The 27686-nt window shown below is 42.9% G+C and overlaps 1 protein-coding gene across 1 annotated transcript in view; it reads left to right on the top strand.

Annotated features, from left to right (window-relative positions):
* Positions 1-25507, top strand: part of MREG (melanoregulin) — a 52317-nt gene extending 26810 nt beyond the window's left edge. Inside the window, exons 3-5 of the mRNA XM_090283479.1 lie at positions 21295-21385; positions 22701-22864; positions 23892-25507. Coding sequence (XP_090139605.1) covers positions 21295-21385; positions 22701-22864; positions 23892-24026 — 390 coding nt within the window. The 3' untranslated portion in view covers positions 24027-25507. The remainder of the gene's footprint in view (positions 1-21294; positions 21386-22700; positions 22865-23891) is intronic.
* Positions 25508-27686: the final 2179 nt, after the last annotated feature.

Genomic DNA, 27686 nt, shown 5'->3' with positions numbered 1-27686 from the left:
TCTAGACCCCCCGTGATAGGTGAAAATCTGCAAAGTAGGAACCTTACATTTATTTTAGTATTTACTGTACAGTACTGCAAAATCCCGTGATATAGCGAAAAATCCGTGATATATAATTAAATGTAATATTTTTAAAAATCCCACAATACAGTGAGGTCGCGATAAGTGAACCACGATATAGAGAGGGACTACTGTACTGTTCACTCTGACTCAGAGACCTCCCTAACTCAAACTTTAATTACATTTGTTCTTTGCTGCTAATTACTTCCTACTCTGATTTGAGACTCACCAGTTTCTTTGTATCTTACAAAACCACCCCTCCATTTGGGCGCCCCATCCCAGGCTACCTGTAGTCACACAATTGTTATATCATCTTTCTATTTACAGAGCAGGAGTGAGCTGTGCCCTGTGATGGTTTTGCAATCTCAGAAGCCGGCCCTGTGGCCCAGGAATACAGACTGGGTCCGCCCTCTAGAAATACTTGTCATGTTTAACTACAAGTTATGTGAGGTTGAGTCACATGCGGCTCTTAGACCACATGGCTGTTGTCATAGTTATGAAAGCACTTTGCTTGGAGTGCATTTCAATGGGCCTGAGTCAGAATGAGCCTGATTCCTTCTTCTGTAAAAAGTATGCTTTGCAGTAGAAGGCTGTGAGCATGTGGGGAATGTATGTTTGGGCTACAGATTGCCAGTCCTGGCCGTGAAATCATGTTTTTCAACCAAGAGCCGGAAGAGTCAGGTGCTCTTGCCCATTAATTGGGCCCAGGTACTGGGCAAGTCATGAGGGTAGAGTGTAGCAGTGTGAGCCTTTCGTGGACAATCAAAATATTTTTGCTTCAGTTATATGGCTGACTGCACTTCAGTCTGTCTGAACTTACCATTTTTTTTTTTTTTTAAATTTATTTTTAGAGAGAGGGGAAGGGAGGGAGAAAGAGAGGGAGAGAAACATTAATGTGTGGTTGTCTCTCGTGCGCCCCCAACTGGGGACATGGCCTGCAACCCAGGCATGTGCCCTGAGTGAGAATCAAACCAGGAACCCTTGGGTTTGCAGGCCAGTGCTCAGTCTACTGAGCCACACCAGCCAGGACTGAGCTTACTTTTTATTTTATTATATTTTCTTTCTTTCTTTTTTGGACAGCTTTGGTGAGATTACTAGGAAGTTTGGAAACCAAGTACAAGCGGTGACAATAAGAATCCACTGTGCCCTGGCTGGTGTGGCTCAGTGGATTGAGTGCTGGCCTGTGAACCAAAGGCTCGCCAGTTCGATTCCCAGTCAGGGCACATGCCTGGGTTGCGGGCAACGTCCACAATTGGGGGCGCACGAGAGGCAACCACACATTGATGTTTCTCTCCCTCTCTTTTTCCCTCTCTTCCTCTATCTCTAAAAATAAATAAATAAAATCTTAAAAAAAAAAAAAAAGAAAAGAAAGAATCCACTGTGGTTGAGTTTGTTAAGTACAGGCAGAGCTTCAGGGATGAGATTTCTTATCCATTTGCACTGTCATTCTTCCAGCAGTCACTTAAAATGTGGGGGACTCCCAGGAAAGCTTGGAGTGGAAGTGGCAACAGCTTGTGAGAAGAGAGAAACTTCAGACCGAGGACTGGTCAGGGTATCTGCTCTTACAGCCCTGCCTTGGCAATATGCAGAAATAAATCTAAAAATACCTTGTGCTGTCTTCTACCACATATACTGTTATCTGTGTAAAGTCATGGTAGTTCCTGTATGTTTTTCTAACAGGGAATGACTACAGGACATACTCTCTAGCCATTATTATCCCTTTGCCTCTCCAGGCAGAAGTCTGGAGGGAATGGGTGATGTGTCCGGATGAAGTAGACTGTTTGGGGTAGGACTGAGCTACCCAGGGATGCAGTTGTGATCAACAAGATAGGCAGCCTTTGCATGCAGAACCCTTCTCCCTTCCTTTCTGGGCCCCCTCTTAGCTTGTGGAAGCCCCTCCAGGGTTCTTAAGTGACCCTCTGCCTGCATGCCCTTTGGTTGGCTCCTCACCAAGACTGGCTCTCCCCCCTAAGTATCTCACCCTGCACCTTTTCATCCATCTTTTCGCCCAGTGAATGTCTGTTTACTCCAAGTAGGCTCAGTTCAACTGGAAATAAAAAAGCAGGAATTAGGACAAAACCAGAGGAATTCATTGGCTGATTTGAAAGAGGAATTTGTGAACCCAAATTCATTATATTTGGTGCAATATGAGGAAGAGGAGAGGTTTTCTGAGCAGAGAGGTCAGCTCAGCTCTGTGCTTTTTTTTTTTTTTTTTTGCTGGGCCTTCAGATAGGTACTTATATATTGTCACTGTGGTTTTGGTCTTTCCTGAATTGGAGTCAGAGCAGCTTCATCACCTTGGAAACCCTGATAGAAGCCTGCGATCCAATATTTCTGAGAGAGACATGGTCTCCCATGAGGACCCTGAGGATGGAGGCCAAGTCAGGGGATGAGCCAGACTGTTTCTTGTACCCCAGGATCTTGTGGGGCCGAAGGGCTAAATTGTTCCGAGGGGTGAACCGGGCTTGAGGTGGTATTCAGCATGGAGCACATCTTTGAGTGGTCCAAGAATGTGGATGATTAACTGGGGGTGCCTGATGTTTTTCCCATTGGACTGGGGTTAGGTCAGGCGGGGGCATTTGAGAAATGATCTCCCTCCTGGCTTGTAGAGCCTCAGCTGATGTGGAAACACTGACTGCCCTTCATACCACTTGCCCCACCTGTTCCTCTGCCCTACTTTTGAAAGGTCTTCTCTTCCTCTCTTGTTTCTCCTGCTTTCAGTCCCCTTGGACTCTTCTTCCAGCCACAGAAAGCTGAGAGCAGGGCTGCGTTAAACAACCAGGGAGGGGAGCAAGCAGCCCTCTGCTAGTTTCATCCATTGTTTCCTCCTTTCTTTCTTTTCTTTTCTTTTTTTGCTTGAATATTTCTACCTTGTCTCTATGTGCATGTCACCACTGACACAGGATCAAAGTTGGTTATGAAGAGGACCTGGCTGGGCTCATGCATACCTAGGCTTTTGATTGTTGAGTGTTTCAAAAACAGAGCATGCCTCAGTCTTCACCTTAACATTTTAATCCATGACAGAGCATTTCTCTGTTGCCTGCTTTAAAGTGACGTTTGGGGAATAGAAGGCACCCCTGGATATATGGCAACCAGAGAGAATGCTTACTGAAATGCTTCAGGGTGCTGCTTTGCTATTGAACTGCCTCCAGGCTTGGATAACAATTGACTCTACAGATTGTATAACTAGCCATGGCAGCTGACACCTTGCTTATCATGAGGACACCAGGCATATTGAATTAGGGCCGACCCTAATAACTTCATTTTAACTTGACTGCCCCAGTAAAGACCCTATCTCCCAGAAGTCACATTCTGAGGTCCAGGGGGTTAGGACTTTAGTATGTGAATTTTGGGGAACACAATTCCTTTCATATCGGTAGACATGTAATTGATAGGCTTAAAAATAGTTGTTTCATTTGATGATCAGATATAGACCAGTGAGTGTAGCAGTAAACAAAGGGTCTGCTCACATTCTACTGAGGGGAGACTGACAACGAATTAATATGAGGTAAGTTGAGATAAGCACTTAGAAGACAAATAAGGCAATATGAGGGAACAGAAGGTGAGTCTGGGCTGGGGAGTAGAGATCTGAATGAGGTAAGCAAGTGACCCTGGTGAAGGACATTCCAGGCAGAGGGAACAGCAGCTGCAAAGGCTCCGAGGCAGAAATGCACAAGGCAGACTCCAGGATCGGCGAGAAGGCCAGCGTGGCTGCAGCAGAGGGAGTGAGGGAGAAAACTGTAGCGTGTGCCACTGGGAAGACTAGCGGGGACCAGATCGTGAAGGCGAGAAGGCCATGGTGAGGATTCTGAATTTTGTTCTAAGAGGGATGTGGTCCGCTTTGGAACTAAACAGGCAAAAAATGCTAATTTGTCCCTTGGCAAGATTTGTTCTTTCCCTTTGAACCCCTGTAACTCCCAATTTGGGAAGCTGATATTCCTTAGGAGTCTGGGGCAGGCCTGGCCCTCTCTCCCTGTGGAGAGAGAGTTCTCCATGGGCTTCTTGGTCTCTGGGCATGTTGTGAGCAGAGCACTGTCTGCCCTTCCTTCTGGGGAGTCTTTTCAAGGGTGTGTGCACAGTGAACATCCTCACTCAGGAGGTGTAGATCTTTCTCCAGAGCAAAGGGTAGGCAGGCCTATTGCTCACTGGAAGAGATTCAGGCTTCATAAGTTCAGGGTTCCTCCCCTGTAATGCTGCCTACTGCACATGCATGTACGAATATTATTTGGTCCTCTTCCTGTTACTGTGTTGGAATCCTGACTTAGAGAGCCTACATAAAACATGCTGATCTGCTATTGCTGGGTCATTCGTCTGACCCAGGAGTCTCGTGTTTTTGGCCAGCTCCCATGAAACTGCAGCAGGAGAACTTACTAGCTTGTAAAAGAGTCAAATCTCAGATGCTTCATAGTTCTTGACACACCCTTAAAATAGCTTCTGTGTGGGCATCGTGACTGAGGTCTTGACTATGGGTGAACGCTTTGGCCTATGTCTGGGTTTTAAACTTCTTTTCTGTCATTTTTGAAACTCTTCCCCCCATCCCCAAGGAAACCTACCAGGAAACTGATAAAACTGCTGTGGTTGAAGTAGGGGTACAAACCTAAGTCTCCCCATCTAAGGGCAGCCCTGCAGGCACTTTTAGAAAAGCCACCTAATATAATTTCAAAAACACTATTTGAGCTACTGAAAGGCCCCTTTACAACTCAAATTTGATATCTGGGAGCAATAATACATTAATTCTTATCAGAGACTGATTAGTTGTGTCTTAGCAAGAAATTACCCATTATTAATAGGTCAGCACAAACTAGTTTTTCAAAAGAATAGGATACTGGACTGCTAAGTTTGACTGCAGGGTATGGAGGGGAAAATTGGGAGAGGGGCCCTGCTGTGTTGGCCTTGGGCATTTGGACAGGTCTAAAAAGAAAAGGAGGCGAGTGCTAGAAACAAGAGCTACCAAGATGATAGTAGATGATAAATAAAATCACATTTGAACACCTTGGTTTCCTTGACCCCTGTGGTTTCTTCAAGGTATCCCACAAGCTTTGAGTGGGACCAGGCAGAGGGAGAGGGGCACCCTTACTTTCACAGATATCTTATGTTGGCTTCTGCATGAATTATCACTTGGAAAAATGAGTCTCCAAGTTTGAAAGCTCATCTGTTTCACTGTTAGCTGCGGCAATGGCAGAAGGAATATTTGGGAGTAGAACAGGTAGATTGGATCCCTCCAGGTCACATTTCTCTCCACATTGTAGTCAAACTGTGGCCCGCAAGTCAGATCCAGTTGTGCTGGGACACAGACATGCCCATTTGTCTCCACATTATCTTTGGCTGCTTTAGTGCCACGGTGACAAAGGTAAGTCTTTGTGACAGAGACTTTATGTCTTGTGAACAAACCCTAAATTATTGTCTGACTGAGGCCCTCATCCTACCTTTGCCTTTGGTTTCATGCTCAGTAGACTTGGCTCAATTGATTGTGTGGATTTAAGTTTTGATACAAGAAGGACACATCGCCGGCCCCTTGGAGGAGGGCTTTCTGTGCCCGCCACTTGATGGTCCTTTGGCAGAAGAGATCCTCATTAGAAACTGAGAGACTCTTCTAGCCTTTTTACTTATAGGTGCAAACATTGGTTTTTCTTTCCAAGAAATGACCATATAGCAATCGATTATGTGAGATAGTCAAAGTAAAAACAATACACTGTAGTTCCCAAACATGTTAAATGTACTATACAGATTAGTGCCACACCGCTGTTTTCCTCTTACATTCTGGGTTTTAAATGCACAGAAATTGTATTAGGGGCTTTGTTTGAATTAATGAGTGCTTGCCCTGGTGATAAGGAACCAGGAAGATGACCGATGAGGCAAAGGTCTTGAAAACTGAACATGGCTGCTGAATTCAGGGTTCACTAGGCAGCTTCCTAATTGTCTTGGCGAAGGGTCATCCATATGCCTGTAACAGCCAGTAAAGACTGGAGTAATTATGTACAAATGTGTTAACCAGTGAGTGTCTAGGCAATGACAGGACTGCTTTGTCTTACGTGACTACTTTTCCTGAAGGCTGTAGCATTACATCATGCTTGAGGCTTTGTTAGAGTAACCCCCAAATATTTAAGTGGGAAGGTAGCATCTGGAGGCTCCCTCAAAGATTGTGGGGGGACTGAAAACGGACAGTGAGTGAGATACTGGAATTGTAAGGAAAAGGGTTTTACAAGATTTGACCTTAAAGAGTAATTTCCAGCTGTTAAAGGAACGGTGTTGCGGACAGATGACATCAACAAGCATCTGTGCCTCTTGTGGAAGGGTCAGGGTGACTTTGGGTTGGAGACGTGCTTTGTGTGATTAGGGAAGTGGTTAGTTTGCAGCTCTAGGTCCTTAAAAGGATATAGATATTTTAGTGGCCTATGGTAGACAATAAAAATATAGAAGAATTATAAAGTTGGAGTTCAAGTGACGGGAAAGAGAGGGGTGGGGTGTGCAAAACACATTGTCAGAGAAAACTCACATGGATCATAGATCTTTCCCAGGATCAAGCTTTACTGATGTTTTTAAAGACATAGGGAACTGAATGCCTCTGATGAAACAGAAGTCTGGGACATAGAGACTGTGTCCCTGAGACCCTGCTCCCCCACAGGACAGTCACCTCTGGAGTATGGGTTAAAAACAAATTAAAAAAAGGAAAACATTCAGATCTTGGGGGTTGTTAGTTTATGAAAGCAAATTATAATTTCCTAATATCTGTCTTTCCTTTCTCCCCATTTGTGTCTCTGACTGGCTCTGCTGAAAGCCCATTCCCCGTCTCTCCCTAAAAAAAAAGATCTCAACTCTACTGGGACTCCTTCCTGGTTGTCACTTTGTCCTTGCTATGTCACCTTGCTCCACCTTGTCTTTGAAGCTGGCAGGGATGCTGGAATACAGACAGGAGTAAAGGCCTCACACAGTCAACAGTGTTTTCACCAAAAATACTGGAACACACACAGGAACTTATGCATTTATCAACAGGATTTTCAATGAACAAAATGTGTTGAAATCAAATGAGCTAAGGTCTGTAAGTTGCCAATTAGAAAATAGTAAACACTTTTCTCAATAAATTCAAATTACAATAGTACCCATAAGAAGATGCTTCCATTTTGGAGGTAATTAGACACTAGGTTATGTTAACAAAGGAAACTGAAAAATTAACTTCCTAGGGACTTAAAAGTTTCGGTTCTGATTACAGAAGTATGTAACCATTGGGGAAGGTTTGTATAGTATAAGAGAAGAAAAAAGTCCCCTATACATAATCCTACCCTGAGATATAAGCACTATTATACTATCACCTGGAAAGAACCTGCAACCCTTAAGAACCCACAAGAGTGTTTTCTGGTGGGGTTTGGCTAACAAGATGTCCCTTTGAAATTTTGCCACACTTTGAAATTAAGCAGTTAGGTACAGTACAGTATTCCCTCACTTATCACGGGTATTACATTCCAGATCCCCCTGCGAAGTAGGAACCTTACATTTATTTTACACTCTTAAACCTACGTAACTTTAACAACATACGTATACAGTACCGCAAAATCCCGCGATATAGTGAAAAATCTGCGATAAATGATTAAATATAATATTTTTAAAAATCCTGCCATACAGTGAGGCCGCAATAAGTGAACCACAATATAGCGAGACTACTGTATTCTCTAGATCAGCACTATCCAGTAAAAATATAATGCAAGCCACGTAATTTAAAATTTTCTAGTAGCCACATTGTAAAAAGTAAAAGTGAACATGTGAAATTAAATATAATAATATAACCACATATATCCAAAATATTATCATTTTCTTGTGGGTGGAAATCAGGCTCTTTCACAGGATGGCCAAGAAAGCATTCCAGGAACCCACACACAGGAGCAGGAGACTGTGGTGTGGCAAGATGGTTTATTCAGGTGGAAGCCTGCCCCTGGGCTTCCGGTCTCTCATCTCCCTTCATCCTGCTGCGGAAAAAGTCTTAACTGTGTCCTCACCAAGGCCAAAGCAAAAGCCAGTGTCCAGAGTTTCTGCTTCATCTTAAAGTTATTTCTTTGGATCCCAGGCCGTCTGCTGCAGGCCCCAGTGGCTGCTAGACACACATGGCTGTGTGCTTCTGGGCAAGAGAGGATACCAGTGTGCAGGGCAAGTGCATTACCAGGGGAGGGAGAGAGAGAAAGAGAGAGACAGAGAGGAGAGAGGGAGAGAGAGCACTCAAGTCTTTGTTCCTTTGTTCACCTGGGGGTTATATTAGCTTAGGTTTGGAATGGACCAGAAGCTTTTTCAAAATAACTAATTCCCCAAGCTTCTGAAGCTTTCAATGGGTCCACAGGCCTCTCTGGTGAAGGACCTCCCCCTAAACCCCACTCCACTGCAACAATCCAGTACCAGATGGGCAGAGGGGAGAGTGTTAATCCCCTTGGTGGAGAAATGCTGTAATCCTGAGGGTATGAAGCTCTAGTGTAGCTTCTTGGTAAACAGATGTATGCTCTCCAGTTTATTAAACCCTGTGTCTAATTTCCTTTGCTCCCTTGTTAATAATTGGCTACCTACCTACAGTAACAATTTCAACATGTAATCAATATAAATGCTGTTAATGAAATATTTTATTTTACTTTATTTTTTGGTATGTCTTCAAAATCCAGTATATATTTTGCATTCATAGCGCTTCTTGATTTGGAGTAGCCACACTCCAAGTGCTCTCTAGCTGTATGTGACCAGTAGCTGCTGTATTGCCCAGCACAGAGCTAGATGCTGAGGGACAGCCAGATCTTTGAGATGTCATACTGATTCATACAATCCATTGTTAACTCTAAACCTACCTCGGTACAAAGTAATTGAATGAACTGGCCATTTCTACGTTGCCAGAAATTCAAGCCTCCCTTTCCCCTTCATGCCCAGGAATTCAGTCTTATTATCCTTTGCCTTCAGTGACAGCAACTCATTGTCCTTGTTCCCTGCAGTGACTGGAACACCAGAACTGAGATGGTTCCCACTAGATGATTTGGAATAACAATGTCACATTCTTCCTGCTGGAAGCATTGGCCAAATCCATCCTGAATTTGGCCCTTCTCCTAATGCTAAAACTGTTCATGAGCTGGAATCCCCCAAATTAAACAAAACTGATGTGAAATCTCATTGCTTAGCAGCCCCGTTCTGTGGCTTTGTTGGCACATTTCCCAGCAGGAGCTGTGAGCTATCCCTTGGCTTAATCTGGCTAAAACCAAATAAAGAATTAGGTCAGGGGCCTCTGGCTGCAAAGCAGTCTGTTTCCAGAACTCCAGCAGAGCTGTGGAATAAAAATACACAGGGAAAGTCGGAAAAGCATTGCTTGGCATTAGCGTGTGACTTGTTCTAGGTCAAAATTCTTGCTCTAGTTCTAGGTCAAAACACATGAGCATTGCAGAGGGCAGTGGGACTGCATTAGCCACCAGGGAATCAGTGTGCCTTTCCAAGGTACTCCAAGGAGAAACTCCAGGACCTCCATGATGATATTTGGGGTTTGAGACTCTGCATGGTAGGTAGAATCAAACTGCCCAAGCTGCCAGAGCTGGGAAAAGTTCCCCTTTATTATGTTAAGAATCAGAACACCTGGGGTGGGGACTCAGAGCCTAGGGGTCAGCACAGCAGGCCAAGGCCACTAAAGCTTAGCCTTGCCTGGGACTCAAAGAAAGGACAAGTAGACAGCTCTGAAAGTTCATTAGGGAGGAGACTCAGATGTGAATCTGTAACCCAGACACTTATTTTGATCTCACTGAATTAGTGGGTCTGGTGAGGCTAGGAGAGAGATAACCACATCACAGTTTGACCTATCCAAGTAAAAAGGCCCTAGTTACCAACAGATACCATTCTTAGAATGAGTGCTTCAGAATGCTGAGATGTCTGGGCAGAAGCAGTCAAGCCAACCCTTATTGGGAGGTGTTGGAGGGCCCTCCAAGTTCTGGAGCCCCCAGTGACCTAAGTGCCAGGTCCCTGGACATTGGCCCCTTCTTTGCCTCCACTCCTTACCACCTTCTCCTGCAAGGTTCTTTAGTTTGATGTTTATCCTCTAATACACTGACTTTGTCTTCCCTGTCATTGGATCCTGTGCCATTTGGGCTGAGGTGGAAGCAGAGGGCTAATGAGCGGGCCGGCTGTCTAGGAACAGTGAAACACAATCCTGTCTTCCTCACTTATATACCATGTCTGGTGGATGGAGGAAATAGGCTTTTATAGTTTTGAAAGAGGATGCCCCTCCTGGGTAGGGGCCTTGATACTGTCCCAAACCAGCTGTGTTTAAAGGAAGCCCTGAGCTTCCTCTGTATAATGGACTCTCGCCGCCCTTTCCTGTGAATCTCACCAGCCTACCCCTTCCCCTGGGATCTGGTTAAATTGTCACACCTCCCGCTGCCAGAGTGAGGACTGTGTCAGCGAGGGGCAGTGGGGGAGCTGAGAAGGGGGTCTGTTTGTCTTCTGGGCCTGAGGGGCTGTGCCAGAAGCCACTTTTAGAATGAAAGTCCCTGCACATTATGTTCCATTTCTCTCCTTGTGTCCCAGTTTCCACATTGGCGACAGGGAAGGACAATGGACTGGGCTGAATTTGGGCCTAACTGAATGCAGCGTAGGGTACCGGGAGGAGCGTGGGTTATGAAGTCAGACAGTTCCCCACTGGATAGCTCTGAGATCTCAGTGAGTTACTTAACCTCTTAGAGTGACACTTAATCCCTCTCTAGGAACAAATCCATAAACCCCTCTCATCTGCTTTTCTGATGACTGGACTGACGCATACAGAGTGCGTGCTGCAGTGCAGCCTCAATATCTATTATTTAAGGAGACATATGTGAAAAATACTTTTCAAATATCAAATGCTTGACCAGGCACTGAATAGGAGAGATGCATGGGTTACTTTGTTTTATTTCACCTTTCTTGAATTTACTCTGTTTCCCAAAAAGATGGGAATGAAAATATCTCGATTATGGAAAACTGCCTTGTTGAGAATACACATGAATTAGAACCCAAGTGGCTTTTTGTAATGAAAGTTTGTGCTGCTTCCTAGCTTTAAAGTAGGCACTCAATCCCTGGCAGAACGTGGCCTTTATGTGAATTGTCATAGTCATTTGAGCTCAGAAAACCCATTGGAATGCTTGCTCTCTACAGAAGACTGTATAAGACTTGGATGAGTCTTGTATCCACAGAACCTGCAATCCAATAGTGAAGGAGACATTATACAGCAATGTCTGTACAGGAAATAACGCTACAACAATTTGCATAAAGGGGCTGAGAATCTCAAAAAAGAAGCAATTGCATCAACTGGTAAGAAAGGTGAAGGCTTCTCGAGGTGGTAGCATTTAAGCTAAGCCTTGAAGAGTGGATAGGATTTATGTGACAGTGGAATGAGGAAGTGCAAGAACGTGGTCAAAGGTGCACAAGTTCAAAGCACATTCAAGCATATGGGTGGTCCCGTGGGGGTGCACTGTGAGTGAAGGGACATTGTTGGAACAAAGCTGGAAAGTCAGATCACAGAGAGCTTGTTCTGGGTTGAAACTTTATTCGGTATTTAGTAAGCGGTGTGGAATCACTGACAATTACTGGGAGGGAAATAACCCAATTTCATTTTCAGGCCGATGGTTGGGAGGAGATTGGAGACATTAGCCTTTGACAGCAGAGGGACCAGGACTGTAGCTGTTCCGGATAATGAGGGCTGAGGCTGGGGGAATACAGAAAAGGGGAATTGGTGGTGGTGGGTGGGGGGAGAACCAACAGGGTTAAGTGACTGATATTGATTCAGAAGGTGAAATGCCCAAGTTGGGAACACGAGAGAGAAGACACTGGCCTGGTGGAGGCTGGTGGGGAGTCAGACTCCGTTGAGTGGCTCCGTTAGCAGCCTGTCCACATGGAGACACCCGGCACAAAGGGGGAAATCGAGACCTGGAGCTGAGGCTTGGGGTCGGGGCAAAGATGGAGACTTGGGAGTGATAACGGCGTGAGGCACGAGAGGAAATTATCCACGGAGATGGAGATGAGAAAAAGACCCTAGACAAAGCCTTAGGAGAGGATGGTATGTATGAAAGGAAAGAGAGGGACCTGCAAAGAGAAGGGAGGGGAGCGAGGGAGATCAGCTGGAGGATACTCTTTGGGGGTGGCAGGTTCGAATTGCAGATCTGCTGCTGAATGACCCTGGGCGAGATACTGGACCTTGTCTCCCCTGCATGGGGATTCTAGTACCACCTCTAGTACCATTCTCTCAGGGGATGGAGAAGTCCAGGCCTGCTGTACCGAGTGGGTCCGAAACGGATGCTCATTCCTTGTTCCCTTTCCTACAGAAACCTGAAGAGGTGTGTTAAGAAGAGGTGGCCTTCAGGATGTAGTGCTTTAGAAAAGGCAATGACATGAGGAAGGTGGGGAAAGCACCTTAGTACTTTGCACGGGTAGCAGATCTGAAAAGGGCTGATTGTCAGGGGCTGGTGAGTAGGGGGGTGAGGAGGAAGTGAGAACAGCAAGTGGGAGCTCCCCCTTTAAGCCATTTGGCATGAAGAGAGAGGTGGAGAATGGAGCGGAGCTTGAGGAAGTAGCAAGCATCAGGGAAGGGTGTTGTGGCTGGTTGCGTCAGTGAAACCAGCTAGTGGTCCTCTTCAGAAGAGTGAGCTAGTTCCTTGGAAAACCCTTTTTCTGTTGGATTTGGCATATGAGGCTCTTGGGTGTTTGCTCAGAGGTGCCAACTGATTGGCTGTGGGAGGAGGAAAGCCATCTGTCATATGAGCCAGTGAAAGTGTGGTTGTCACGTGAGCTCCCTGCAGGATTGGGCTGGGTTTCTGAATTTGGCTTTCTGGTAACCCTGTCATCTTGTAAGCCAGGGAGAAGAGGGCTTGAGCCTCCAGGGACTTCTCCAAGGAAAGGAAAATAACGTAGCTGGTTTCTTTTTGAAGGACGAGGTGGGGCATCCCGGGGGAGGAGCAGAGGAAGTGCCTTAGGTAAGTGTAAGAAACCCAGGGTGTTCTCAGCCCTGCCGCCTGAAGCATAGTTGCAGAAAAGGATGGGGAATTCCACAGCTCTCTGTTGCAGACAAGCACAGCCCAGTCCAAAATACTGATCTTTTCTCCTGGGTCCTTAGAACCTCAAAATGTTGCAGCTTCCACAATTCCTCAACACCCAACACCCCCATGTGTCAGAGGGAAGGTTTTGCCTGTCTCACTCTTCAGAGATAAAGTGGCTGCCAGCTAGACAGAGGGAGTGTGGAAAAGAGGGAGGGAGTTGAGACCCCTTCACCTGCTTTGAGGAGGGGAGAACTGAAGTCCCCAAAAGAAAGACCAGACATAATGTCCCAGAGAGCCATCTCTTGAGGACCTTCTTAGGTTCAGCAGTATTCTTGGCCTGGGCGTCCTTTGCCTCTAGAAAAGTTCTTTTTTTTTCTCCCAAGATTTCAAATTATGATTTCTTAGTTCCTCCTCAGGCACAGCTTCTGTGGCTTCAGGTTGGCCTCTTCTCTAATCGGCTGCTTTTTTGTCCTCTTCCTCTTCATCTACTTCCTTTCCTCCCTTCCCACCTTGCTCGCCCACTGCTCACTTCCTGTTTAAAGACAGTGTAGAGAGTGGCTAAGTCCATTGACTCTACAACCAGACTGCCTGGGTTTGAAATCCCAGCTTCTTGTGTCTTAAGTTCCTTCACCTTTTGGAGCCTCAGTTTTCTTATTCTAAAGATGTTATAATAATACCCATCTTGTGGAAGTAACATCATCATATTATGAGAATTAGCTAAGTACCTGTAAAGATCTTAGAGTAGTAGCTGGGAAGTAGTAAGTGCTCTGAAAATATTATATTTATCTATCTATCAGTCTATCATCCATCTAACCATTTGTCTCTATCTATCTCTCTGTGCATCTCTCTACCCTCTTTTTTGTAAATGTCTTTAAATCCTTTTTGGATTTCGTCAGGTGATACAAGAAAAATATGTTGAAAGAGCCTATAGAAGTTATATTTCTAGCAGTTATAAATTATATATTTCTAGATAAATTATATAAATTATAACTCAGAGTTTCAGTGATGGAGGGCTCATTATCTTACAAAGGTTTCATTCCAAATAGAAAGTTCCTTCTAACACTGATCCTCTTTCTTAGGACTTCCACTAAAACTAACCTGTCTTTCACATGAACTGCTATGTAGGCAGGTCCCTCTGCATCTGGTATGTGGACTGTGTTGATTTTTTTCCAACCTAAGAGTAGGCAGGGTGTATTTTATTTATTTCTAATCATTTTGACCTATAGATTTTATTTTATAGGTCTTAATTTGTTATATGTTTCAAATCTTGATTTTCTCGTTCCATATATTAGCTCCCTCCTACTTTTGTGACCTTTGACTCCCTGAAGTCACTGATAAAAACGATGAAACCGAGCCCTGGGGTGCAATGCTAAATACCTTTTTCCAGATGGACAGCAATCATTTTGTGTATTCTTCAGCAGCTGCAGAATTACACCACTCTGCATTATCCATCTCACATTTTTCTGTGGAAAGCAAAGATGGGAGACTGTTACAGGCTTGTTAAAATCCTGGCCCCCCCTCCAAGTGTTGCGTGTCTTCCTTTTAATATCTGATGTTTTCCACTGCATACCCAATGCGAGAACACTGATGAAAGAAGTGTTTGGTATGATTTTTCTATCTTTTAGAAAATCTCTCTTCATTTTAAATAGAAAGTAGCATAAGATGATGTGAATTGCTGAAAATGCAAAGGAAAGAGATAACAGTTACAATGTTCAAAAATTCATTTTACCAAGACACTGTCACTTTCAAGTAAAAGTATTTGGGTCCAATTCCCTTTGTAGTTCCCTGATATAGATGTTTAGTTTTTGTAATGTAATGTCGTTGACACAGTTGTATGGTGTCTTCTTTTAACGTCAGTGTTGAGTTGAAGTGGAAATTTCTAAAGGGATGTATATAGCGCATGACGCATGGGGCCACTTAATACTTTCTGATGGTGATGCTAGGTGGGTAAGAAGCAAAAAGCCTTAAGGCATCTTCTAGTTTTAATATTGTAATTTTTTAGGGCACCATTTCCCATAAAACAGATATCTGTGTTTATGATTATTCTGTTTCTGTCTATACCAGATCCTCAACAAGTCAAGTTAAAGAAGAGCTTAGAGCCTTATATTGTGATACAGACTGCTAAAATACATTATTAAGTGAAAAGTACAGGATATAGTATACTACCACTGATGGTAAAAAATGGAAGGTTACAGGAGAAATGGGTAACATTTATTACTTGTAGAAAGGACACGTGCCTGGGGGAAAGAGCCTTTAGTACTTTTGAATTGTGAATTATATAAATGTATTACCTAACTTAAATAAGCAAACAATAAATGCATAAGAAAAAAGAGGCTGAGTTGGAAAAGAAACAATAAGTAGTCATTCTTTTTATTTTTCTTTTTATTTTTTTAAGAGTATGTTGCTTTGGATTTGACTTGAATTTATTTGCAGTCAAACATGGGGAAAATTATATAACTTCACATAAAATTTCAGAAAGACCTTCTTGACTGGGCTTTTTATGCAGATCATACAACTAAAGACCATTTCTTAAAGTTCACTTTGTGGTTATCAGACCTTGGGTATGGAATGAAGAAGATGAAGTAGATTTTGGCCTACTTAAGAATATTTCTTTGAAGATGATTTTTCACCATCCAAGAAAGACATAAGCCAAGGAAGGTCATCCTAATGCTTGGGGTTTCAGGTGGTGAATAGATTTTGACTCATAGTTATTGCGTCTAAGTTAACTTTGAACTCGTCTTTAGATCCAGCCGGATTTTTATAAGTAAGGGAGTTGAGTGATTAAGCCAATGGTAGACCATTTTCCCGTGGATCTTTAGAAGTTATCCAATTAGATAGAAGCTGCCTCCTCTCCGCTGTTATAACAATGGAGAGTCAGAAGCTCTGCTCTGCTGGACAGAATTTGGTATGGGGGAGAGGACACCATAAAACAATTCCTGGATACAGAAGAGGACTGCTGTTAAGTCTGGCAGTGCCTAAGGCACTCTTGGGACAGAAAGATAAGGACCCAGGCAGAGCCCTTGACAGTGCATTCTCTGTAAATGATATCCATCCTCAGCAAATAGGTGTATATGCTGTCTAACCCCAGGGGCTAGAGGTAGGAAAATATAAGACTCATATTTTATGCAGTATTTATTAATTTCCTTTTTATGTACTTAATGAGCAGACTTTGTAACGTGAATCTTGCAAATGCAAGGACCAGAAAAAGAACTCTAGTTCTCTCAAACTAAATGGAATTGGTTTAGATAACAGAGTTCCAACAGTAGGATTGACTTCAGAAGAGATTTGGTCTGAGGCCCAGTATGTCTTTAGGCTCTGTTTCTCTGTGATTCTTTCATATTTGTTCTCCTCTGAGTGTTGACTTCTTTCTTAGACCGGCTCTTCTCTGGATAGTAAAAGAGACAGGAGTAGTTCTACATTTTGTACACTCACACCACGAAGAGAGAACATGGTGCCTGGCTGGTCCCAGAAACCCTGTGGATTTTGTTGCACCTCCTTGGCTTGAGTTGAGTTACGTGTCCATACTTGAGCCAGTGGGATAGGCTGGTTGGGTTTCACATCTGGTACCCCTTCAAAAGATTTTGATTTCATTGGTTTGAGAGGTGGATCCCATGCATTGGTATTTTTAAATGCTCCCTGCATGATTCTAATATACTACAGCCAAAGCTGAGCTTGTTGGCCTAAGCCAGTCTGTGTACGCTAAGGGTTAAGAATGTGATGTTCTCCAAAGGAAAATCTAGATGAATTTGATACCCAGATTGATAGGAGAAAAGGAATATAGATGTTGGGGGAAGCAAATATAAAATATTTACTTGTGGCAGACATATTAGTTGCAGATATGTAGCTCTTCCAGTGGCCATATCCCTCCCTCCTTTCTTCCTTGCTACCAGAACTCAGCTTTAGTTTGGGGCAGTGATGTCAGTTTTAGGGGACAGATCATGAATACTACGAATAATCTGTTTCCCTACTTTTCCTCCCTTGCAGTGGTGGGGGTGGGGAGTGGGGTGGAGCAGAGCTAACAAACAAACATAACAAACATAACAAAAAGTACAAAGAAAGTTTAAAATAATACTGGAGGAATTGGTAGTGTAAGCTAGCAGAAAAGGAGGAGGAAGAGGAGGAGAAGGGAGGGGGAAGAAGAAATCTTCAAGTATGACTATCTCTGAGAAATAAGACAAGAAGAAGAGAATGGGAAAACAGACTTTTAGTTTTCATTTTATACTCTTCTGCTCTCCTTGAGTTTTTATTTCTATGTGATTATATTATTTGTGTAATTAAAAATAAAATGATCTCTTTTGAAGTTGTTCCTAAGAGTTTAAGATGGTTATATGATCTGTTAGAGTACATTTCTTTAATTGTATAAATCACCTTTTTAAAGATTTTTTAAAGTTAATTTTATTTTATTTTCTTTCCTTCCTTCCTTCCTTCCTTCCTCCCTTCCTCCCTTCCTCCCTTCCTTCCTTCCTCAATGTGTGGTTGCCTCTCACGTGCCCCCAACTGGGGATCTGGCATGCAACCTAGGCATGTGCCCTGACTGGGAATCGAACCAGCAACACTTAGTTTGCAGGCCAACGCTCAGTCCACTGAGCCACAGCAGCCAGGGCTAAATAACCTTTTTAACAAGAAATAAGTAGTACTTTTTGACTGTCCCATTTGTCCACAACCTCACAATAATATAGAATAGATAAACATAAAATGATCCCAGGAGTTTAAATCAGAACTCAAGGTCAAAGCCAGCTCACAGGATCTAAAACTGGAGGCCAACTAGCTGTGGATGGTTGCAGGAGACTGAGTTTTTTTCTGCCTTTCATGTTGTTGCCTCAACCTTCTTATCTAGCTGCTCTAATCTGATTTGGCCAACAACTAGAAAGGAGAAAAACCTCAAGAATTCGACTATAAGCATCTTCAGTGATTCATTTTCAATCACATGTTTTTCAGTTTGTCCTGGTTCCCAGTTATCTTGTGAAATTAATTCTGCATTCTTTGTTTTCTTACACCTTTGATAATTTAGTGATTGTTAAAGTTTTGGGCCATAGCACCACATTGGCCACAATATATTATTTCAGAAATGATGAGAAAAACAAAAGTTTATTTTAGAAAATAAGACTTTCACTTTTGATGTCTAGTAGATTTTAGTTTCAGCTCACTGGTGAGGAGTATTTAACTGATCTTTAATTGTTATTTTCAACTTATTTGTCTAAAAACAAATTGTTATAATTTAAAAATTGTAGAAGGATATCACAAGACTTTTTTTTTTCCCTCTGGTACAAGGGAATAAGTGAGTTTCTTAAGTTGTAGGCAGATTTTGTAAATCACCATTTTTTATTTGTCACTTCAGGTTCTGTTCTTTGGGGTTAGGTGTTAAAGAGGAATTAAAATGTCCCTCTTAATATTCATTTTACCAAAACCCAACTCTTAGATAAATGCTCCCCACGCTTCTACTGGTATTAGAACTTTAAATTTTGCACAGAACTCCCAGGCACTTTTATATGATTATCCATGACTACTCTGTCAAAAGATGACAGTAATATCGATATAAGAAATGCATAGTTCCGTTTCCCTAATCTGAGCCAGCACCTGTCCTCGGCAAGGCAGCGATGCATTGTGTGTGGGTTCATACTTAGTAGATTTGTAAACATCATACTGTTGCTTCTCCATCAAACACTTTATCAGAGTCAAAACGCTGCAACAGAATGAATTTGTAAAACGTTTAGTGTTGGTAGCTAGGAATAGCACAATAACCAGGAGATGGTCAGCAGCAAGAGAAATTTTTTTTTTTAAGTCTGGAGCCTGGATCACCCAGGGATAACTGCATCTCCAATAAATAGACATTTGGCTACACTTAGTTGAGGGAACAGGACTAAGACATACAAGCCTAAGAAGCAAAAAGAAAAACGAGCAGAGACCTTTAATTGCAAGTTAATGAAGCCACCTAGTGGTTTGTTACAAAATTTAAGGTTGTGTGAGTAGATCTTTGGACCTGGAGTGGGGATCTATCTAATCACTGTGACAGAGTCTGACCAGTTTTTGTCCATCAGAGAGGAGGGTCAGTGTCACTGAGAATAAGCACAGCACTGCTCTGTGAAACATTTTATTTATTTATACTCCTCTTTTTAGCAAAAAGGACTTAATGCAACTTACATGAAAATGCAGTGAGATAACACACACTAGCAGGTAAGAAAGAACACATATAAAGATGTACACATAGTCAAAAATGTTGATCACTCGAAAGTGCCTCTTAAGTCTTTCATGAAATGACTCTACCTTTTTATATAAGTGTGGGAACTGATGGCTTACAAAATTCATGATGTCCAGAAAGGTGAAATAATGTTCAGGAAAAGAAAAATTGCACTTGATGCCTGAAGCAGAGCAACTTTGCTCCGGGGGGTCCATGAGGCCCTGCATAGTGCAATGTGTAGTGCCCTCAGTCCTCATAGAAACCCCTCACCCACCCCAGTGAGTCGTGGAGGATTACTTCTTTATTGTGTCCACACTATTTGGAGGAGAATGTCCATTTTCTGGGTTTGCATTACTTCATTTGATCCTCTCAATAAACATAGGCAGTTAGGTGGTGTTACTACCCCTGTGTTGTAGATGAGGTCATGAACTTGCCCAGAGCCAGCCGTTCATAAATATTGGAACTAGAACCCAAACCCGGGCAGTCTGGCTCTAGTACCCGTGCTCTTTTCCAAGATGACATGTGCTGAACGGCCAATTTAGTACAATAAGGCCCAGCCAATGAAAACAATAGTACTTGAGTTTTTCCCCTTATGACTTACACAGTCTCCAGGGAATTGTACAGGTGCGCCTTACCGTGATGATAAAGATGAGGTCAAGGTTGCGTATTTCTGAGGTGACTCAAATTAGCGTTCTTCTAGGAACACAGACTTTATCCCTGACCCCAGTCACCACACTCTCAGGCACACCCATGCATGTGCGTGCCTTTGGTCAGAAACAAAAACAAAACAGGAAAGAGGACTCAAATTCCTCACTTCCTAACTTCTAGGAAATGGCTGAAATCCATGACCTTAAGATGGCGTATCTTCAGATACAGATCTAAAATGCAGTCATAACAAAACACACTGTATTTTGCTAGTTTCCTTTTTCCAAGTGGTGTCTTTAAACATTTTGAATGGCAGCTAAATTGATTTCTCTTAACCAGTCGTGAAAGTTGATCAGCAGTGAGCAAGGCAAACCTTGAAAGGGGCTTGGTAAAGAAAATAGCATCATTGAAACATTTTCAGTGAGAGGAGTCAAAATATCATAAAACTTGAGTCTTAAATTGAGCATTGTAGAATGATGTTCTTTTAAGCTGTGCTTTACAATAGTTGTGTGGTTTTGCTAAGAAGAACGTATATTTCATAAAACGACTTGTTTCATCTAGATAAAGCACCTAAAAACAAATTTCAATGACATTTAAAAGACATCCTTAGCTCAGTAAGGAATCTAATGCTCCTGAAAGATTCAAGCTCTACTTTGGGGTCAACATGATGGCCTAGGACCCCAAAGATAAGTTTTCAGAATGAAAAATTATTAGCTAGATGATATTGGATTATCCAGTTAACTTCTTTTTTAAAAAACAATTTATTTGTTTATTTATTTATTTATTTTTAGAGGGAGGGGAAAGGAGAAAGAGAGGGAGAGAAACATCACTGTGTGGTTGCCTCTCACTCATGCCCCCAAACTGGGGACGTGACGTGCAACCTAGTCATGTGCCCTGACTGGGAATCGAACCAGCGACACTTGGTTCACAGGCTGATGCTCAATCCACTGAGCCACAGCAGCCAGGTCCAGTTAACTTCTTTGGCTCTCAGTTTCTTCACCTATAAAATGGCTTTAATAATACATGGATTTTACTGGTGCTCACTGCATGCAGGTATTGTGATTTTATATGCCGTTAATCTTTATAACAGTCGTAAATGGATGCTCACGTTTGTTATCCCCATTTTACAGGTGAGATCACTGAATTTGGGAGACTAGGTACTTTGAAGAGTTTAATTAGGATAATTCATGGACTGTGTCATTTCTTCTGCTACATAGCAGAGTCTCCAGAAATGGTAGCCAGCGTTTTCTTCTTGACTCTTGTCTCTTCCATCTCTTTCTCTCTTAGATACACTTTGAAGATTAATGAAGAGAAGAAACACGGGTTTAAGCAGCTTAAGTTTGGGGATTAGATTGAGGGTAGGACAAAGAGTAAAAATAAAACAGAATTTTCTTTCTCCTACAGGAATGGCAAAAACTCAACTATGACATCTACACCCTACGGCAGGTTCGAAGGAAAGTGAGGAATAAATGGAAATGCATTTTAGAAGATTTAGGTGAGACTGAAAGTGATGAAATGATAAAAAGAAGCAGTTGTGGTCATTCCTCTTCGTGGTTTTTGTAAAGGGAATGTCAGTAATCGAATTCTTATGGCTACTGTGTACGAATTCTTTCCTCCATCCTGTTCTCCTGTCTCCTCCAGCCTAAACACCTGACCTTTCTGTTAATCACTGACTTGTGTCTTGACGACACATTTTGCCATGTGTTCCTCCATCTGTCCTCAGTATTGCATAGCACAGGGCAGTGGAATCATTTGGGCACTACCACTGAATTTTGGGGTACAGTGCATTGATTGAATTAGATGGGAGTAATTGACCAATTAGTAATAGCTTTATAAGATGAGGCAGGTTGGGATATTGTTTGTAAGAAACAGTTTGTGTGTGTGTGTGTGTGTGTGTGTGTGTGTGTGTGTGTATAACAAAATTCAGTGTGAACTTTCAGAAGGACTAAAAGGCAGAAAAACTTAGAAAGTTGGGGAAAATCCCTGTAGCATTAGAGTAGATATTGGGTATTGATTTTTCTTAATTCTGCTAGGGCTGTGATATAATAAACATGGCCTTCACATTATAAAATAAGCTCATTTTAATGTTTAAAAAATGAATTTATCAACTTTGAAGCTTTCAGTCCTTCCGCTTTGAAAAGAGAGCATGATACCTTGTCATCATAACTTTTCGAAAGTGGGGTACCAAGTTGCTAGCCCCTATCTCTTTACTTGGGATACAGTGGGATGGGGTGGATTTCTGCCTCCTTTTTATTCCGCCCAGTGTTAGTGGGATTTAATAGCCTTCTTCTTTTTAAATGTAATTTACTCCAGGTAGGTTTGAATCTATGAGTCTTTTATACCTTTGGGTAAGTACTTTTAATCGGCCAACCAGATTGCCCTGGCAAAGGGAACCTGGGCTTGGAGAAGGAGGGGCCTGGAAGCAGCCACTCTTTGGCTTTCAAGCTGCAAAGGCGGGTGGGAATTCTGGGGGCAGGGGAGGAGGTGAAGGATAGGGAGTGGGGGGAGGGTTTCAAACCAAAAGGGCGCAAAGCAGGCAGTGGATGAGGATCTGAGGCTTAACTCTGAGGAAAAAGTTAACAAAGAAAATTAAACAAGAAGAAATATCAAGCGAATTTAATAAAAGACACTGCCAGGCAGTCACCCTGAACCGGGAAGCAGCATTTGGAGTGAGTGACTTCAGTTTTCTGATAGTTGTTCAGAATCCACATTTGGGTCCCTCCATCTCCAGCAGGGACCCCACTGCAGGACCGTCACTTGTTGGGACTACGTTACATGACAGGTACATTTTTTTTTTTTTTTTACCTTAGGTTTTCAAAAGGAAGCCGACTCTCTGCTGTCAGTGACGAAACTCAGCACCATCAGTGATTCTAAAAACATGAGGAAAGCGCGAGAGATATTGTTGAAACTGGCTGAAGAGACCACCATCTTTCCAACGGGTTGGGAGCTCTCGGAGAGGTATCTCTTTGTTGTGGTGAGTGGATGCATTTTTTTTCACCTGCCCCGATTTTGCTTTCAGTTTCCGCTTTTCTGTGATTCTGTATCCTCCTCATTCCAGCCCACTGGCGACCCCACAACGTGAGGTAGCAGGTGGTGCTGGCATCCTGCCCACTGGTGTCTGTGACCAGCAGTGCCGCAGTCACCTGGAGGGCTCCACAAATCCAGAGTTCTGTCCGGAGCATCAGAGCTCCTCCTAAGCTCACTGGACCCCAGGCCGAGGGCAGCAAGGCAGCTTCGGAAAGGGGCTTTTGGCCCATAACTTGGTTTGGTGTAAGGAAACAATCCCCCCTGCTCCTATAGGTGTTTTCCTTGCATGGATGAGGTGGAAGGGTTTTATTTGGATAAGATTTGGCTACAGTGAAAGTAAGTAGTGGCTTCAGTAAAGTTGGCACTTATTTCCTCTCTCTCATAGACATGGAGAGGTAGTCAGCCCAGGGCTGGGGCAGCACCCTGTGATGTCAGTGACCCAGGACCCTCTCTGCTGTGGCTCCACCGTCCTCAGCCCGTGGCCTTCACATTGTGGTCAATGGAGACTGCTTCTGCCACATGTCTGCCATTCCAGCCACCAGAAAGCAGGAAGGGATAAAGAGGGGCACACTCCTTCACTGTAGGGATGAGTCCCAGAAGTTACCCATAAAAAAAAATAAAAGTAAAAATTCAGATTTCTGGCTGGCACTCAGACCGATTGGGGCTTGAATTGTGGGTCAAGGATCTGTGTTTTTCAGTCAGTTCTGCTGTATAGTCAGCTATTTAGGTCAGAGATGTGAGAAGTATTGTTGATAGAACATAAGATTGAAAAAGAATTTGAAAGGACTTAAGAGTGGTGGCACGTTTCATGGATAATGTAAGGAAAGGATTAAAATAAGTCTCTAAATTTGTTGAGAAAATTTTCATCAGTGTTTTCTTGTTATTCTTTCTAGGGTGGGTTTTGTTGATTGGTTTTTCCATCGATACGGTTCGGTTTCCATCCTGACAACCTTTCTGTATTTCATTTTTGGCAGGACCGCCTCATTGCTCTTGATGCTGCAGAGGAGTTCGTTAAAACTGCCTGTCGGACTTACCCCAAGAAGCCTGGGGTGCCATACCTGGCAGATGGCCAGAACGAACTGCAATTCCTTCCATTTCCAAGTCCCTAGAGGAGGGGCTTGGAGGGAGAATTGGACTTCTTCCACCGGAACTCCAACAGCCAACCAAAGCTGGGCAAATGAATGTAGATAAGAGTGAGCCAATAGAGGGCTAAGTGAAAAATGATTCTGAAGCCTACAAAAATCTAAGGATATGGACTTCTGGTCTTCATGAGGACTTTATTCTGTGAGATGTTCAGGTTGCATTAAAACACCCTGGTGATCTTGCATCAAGAGTTGGTCATTGGGCTATTTCATCATGGGCGATTGGATTCCAAGAACCCATTGCCCTCATTCTGGTTTTGGTTGCACGATAAGCCTTAATCATTAATCTGGCTGGGAGAATGGGATATTCTAGTTAATAAAACAGCAAGATTAATGGAGAGAACTCTCAATGAACCCAAAATGGATTACGTACCAGTTTTAAAATAATTGTTATATATGTAGGCTAATACCAAAATAATATCAGGCACTGTGTAACCATTCTTTAATTTTCAGGAACCTACAGAACCTTCGAGGGTGTCAGAGGCATCATTTTAAGTATCAGTTATAAAAATTTAGAAATACAGATGTACCAGATAATAGGCATATGTAAGAGTGCTGCTCAGCCAGGAGTTCCAAATAGAAGGATCCCAGCAGAACATCCTACAGCTACATGCAAAAGACTGTCTTCAGTTGTGGTACAAGCATCTTAAATTCTCAGCACTGTTGGTATCTAGCGATCTCCTTTTTTGCAAACTGTCCACTTCTAATCCAAAAATCCTTGATATATTATCCAGGATAGTATCTATAAACAGAAACATTTGGCCTCTACCTCCCCTTCAATCTGTTTCTGGCTCACTGGCTGAGAGTTCCGCCTGCCCAGGGACCTCTCTGTGCAGTCTTATATCTTTGCAGGTGTTGTTGCATTGAACTTGCTGGGCTTTCATTCTGAAGATGATTTTCAAAGTGACGCGGTGCTGGCAATACAGCTGACTTCTATCCACAGACGGAGAAGTCCAACTTCAAAAGTTACTTACCCCTTCAGCAAGGAACTTGCCAAGAAATCAGCGTTCATTTTATTGAAAAGACTTTCAGAACTTGTAGGATTCGTTAGTAGATTGCTGAGAACAATGGCAATATTGTCACTTTTACAGGTTTTGCTCTTCTGACTTTAGGTTAAAAAGTAACTTGTTTTTAGTCTGACCCAGGGAATTGTGACTTGAAAATATCCATATCCCGACTAGTTTCTTTGGTAGTGTACACAATGTTTAAATTATTTGTTAGAGGAGATATGTGTTCTCTATTCATTAATGAATTGCAGACCAATTTAACTGACATGGTTCAGGAAATTTTTTCCTAGTTTAATAAGTAAGCTAAAAGTCTTATTTTTTATATTTAGTGCCTAATCCCTTTCATATTGTGTAAAATTAGCCTGCAGATATTTTCCCTCACTTCCATGGGCTCTTGCAAGACAAACATACAAACGGTGAAATAGACAAAATAAAAAAACAATAAAATAAAATTTTTAAATGAAAAATTATTGTTTTTACCTCTGTCCTTGGAATGTGTGTTTTGTCTTCCTGCCTTTTTGATGCCAAAATAGATGAGATCGTTTGCATCTACAGAGAGTAAAATGTTACCATAGTCTTTATTTTTGGTAATGAATGACTAAGGGTAAGATTGTCTCTGGGATTATAAAAACACATGGAGTTATCCAGGAAATTTTCTTTGAAAGGAACTAAAAGATTTCTGTATTTAATTTTTATTTGGATGGGTGTTATATTGCCAAGAAATAAGAGGGACCAGATATTCTTTCCATATTTCCTTTAAATTAAAGGGTAAAGGTACAGAGACAGAAGAGTTTAAGGACCGCCCCTCATTCTAAAGCCAATTAAGGGGCAGATCTGTGTTCAGGCTCAGGGGACACGACAGAACATGAGAGAGGCTTGAGGTGACCACTTTGGGAATCACGAGGTGCTCAGCCGGACCAGGATCCACAGCTGTCCCCCTGTTGACTGCTCTAGGACTTCTCAAAGCTTTATCTGTGAATGCAGGGCGATGTTAGGTGACAGATGATGGAAATTTTTATATTAATAATTACTTATTTCAACGTACACCAAGTGGAAAACTGTAATTAGCAGGTTCGGCATCTGATGTCCTATTGATGGACAGTAATGATCACAAGATAAATAATAAAGTATTTATGTTTTTTATTTTATTTACTTTTATTGAACTTATTGAGGTGATATTGGTAAGTAAAGTTATATAGCTCTCAGGTGTACATTTCTATAATACCTCATGTGTATATTGCATTGTGTGTCCACCACACCCAAGTCAAGTCTCTTTCCATCACCATTTATCCCCCCTTTTCCCCCCTTCTAACTCTCTCTAACCCCCTTTCCCTCTGGTCGTCACTATATGGTTATCTGTGCCGATGACGTTTTTGTTTTGGCCCAGCCCTTTCACCTTCTCACCCAGCCCCACAGCCCGTCTCCCCTCTGACTGCTGTCAGTTTGTTCTCTATGCACCTGTTCTATTTTGTTAGTTTATTTTGTTTCTTATATTCCACCTACAAGGGAAATCATATGGGACTTTAGTATTTACACTTTTTTAAAGGGGGCACTTAGGGAAGCACAGTGGACACAATGACCGAAGCGAGGAGCAGCTGGGGGGGGGGGGCAGGCACCAGCATCACTGAGTGCTCAGTGGCAGCCCGGTAGGCAGATGCTGTTCCAGAAGTGGGCTCCCTGTTAACAATGGGGAGGGAAGGCTCGGGGCCCTGTGGCCATGCTTTACTGTCAGGTATAGTGGACACAGTGATGAGTGGTTAGGTTTGAGGGGTACCTGCAGGGAGATTTAGAGATGGCTAATAGAACATGGCATCCCTAGGGGCAAAACAGACAGGTAGCCAATGAGAGTATTGCCCAAGCTATACCATCAAGAGATCTCAAGGATCGGGAGATGATCAGGAGACAGATGGGGCACAGCCACCCTAATACAGAATTAGGATCTATGGCCAAGTCTCCAGACCCAGAAGCTACTGATGAAGGAAAGGCTGGGTCTCCGGGAAGGAGGACTTTGCAGCCCCACTGCAGCTGTACACGGCAGTGATTCCCCTTCCTCCAAAGGAACCTGTGGTTATTTACTTGGGTGAGTTGGGGAAAGGAGTGGACACAGACACTCTGAGGACACGGGGATGCATGGTCCAAGGTGAAATTGATACTCAGGGATGAGACGGTCACTATCGTGTGGCTTTTAGCATGGGGACGTAATGGGATTCAGATAGTAAATGGAGTCCTATCTCAGGACTGACAGGAGGCCCACTGCGGGCATGGATCCACCCCATGAGCATCTCCCCTCTTTTTCCAGAGTAAATTATTGAGCTGGACACATTTGGGACTTGTCAGAACCCCCGTTTGTTTATTGGCCTATGGGTTTAAAAACGGTCTTAATGGGAAAGCTAAGCAGAAGCCTCTGAAACTGCTCCACCTCCTGGCCAATCAGTATTGCATCCCAGGGAGACGGCAGACATTCGTGCTACCCTCAAAGACCTAAAGGATGCAGGGGTGTCGGTCCCCGTCATCATTCCCTATAATCTACCACTCTGGCTTGTGTGCAAACTAGAAGCCACAAACCTGCCTTCTTTTCCATTAGCTTAATGCATTTATTCATTTCCTCAGATCACTTTCT

Source organism: Furipterus horrens, unplaced genomic scaffold, assembly GCF_987537825.1.
Source record: "Furipterus horrens unplaced genomic scaffold, mFurHor1.1.pri manual_scaffold_1, whole genome shotgun sequence".
In the NCBI taxonomy this organism is placed as follows: domain Eukaryota; kingdom Metazoa; phylum Chordata; class Mammalia; order Chiroptera; family Furipteridae; genus Furipterus; species Furipterus horrens.
This window is presented reverse-complemented; position numbering and strand designations above follow the sequence as displayed.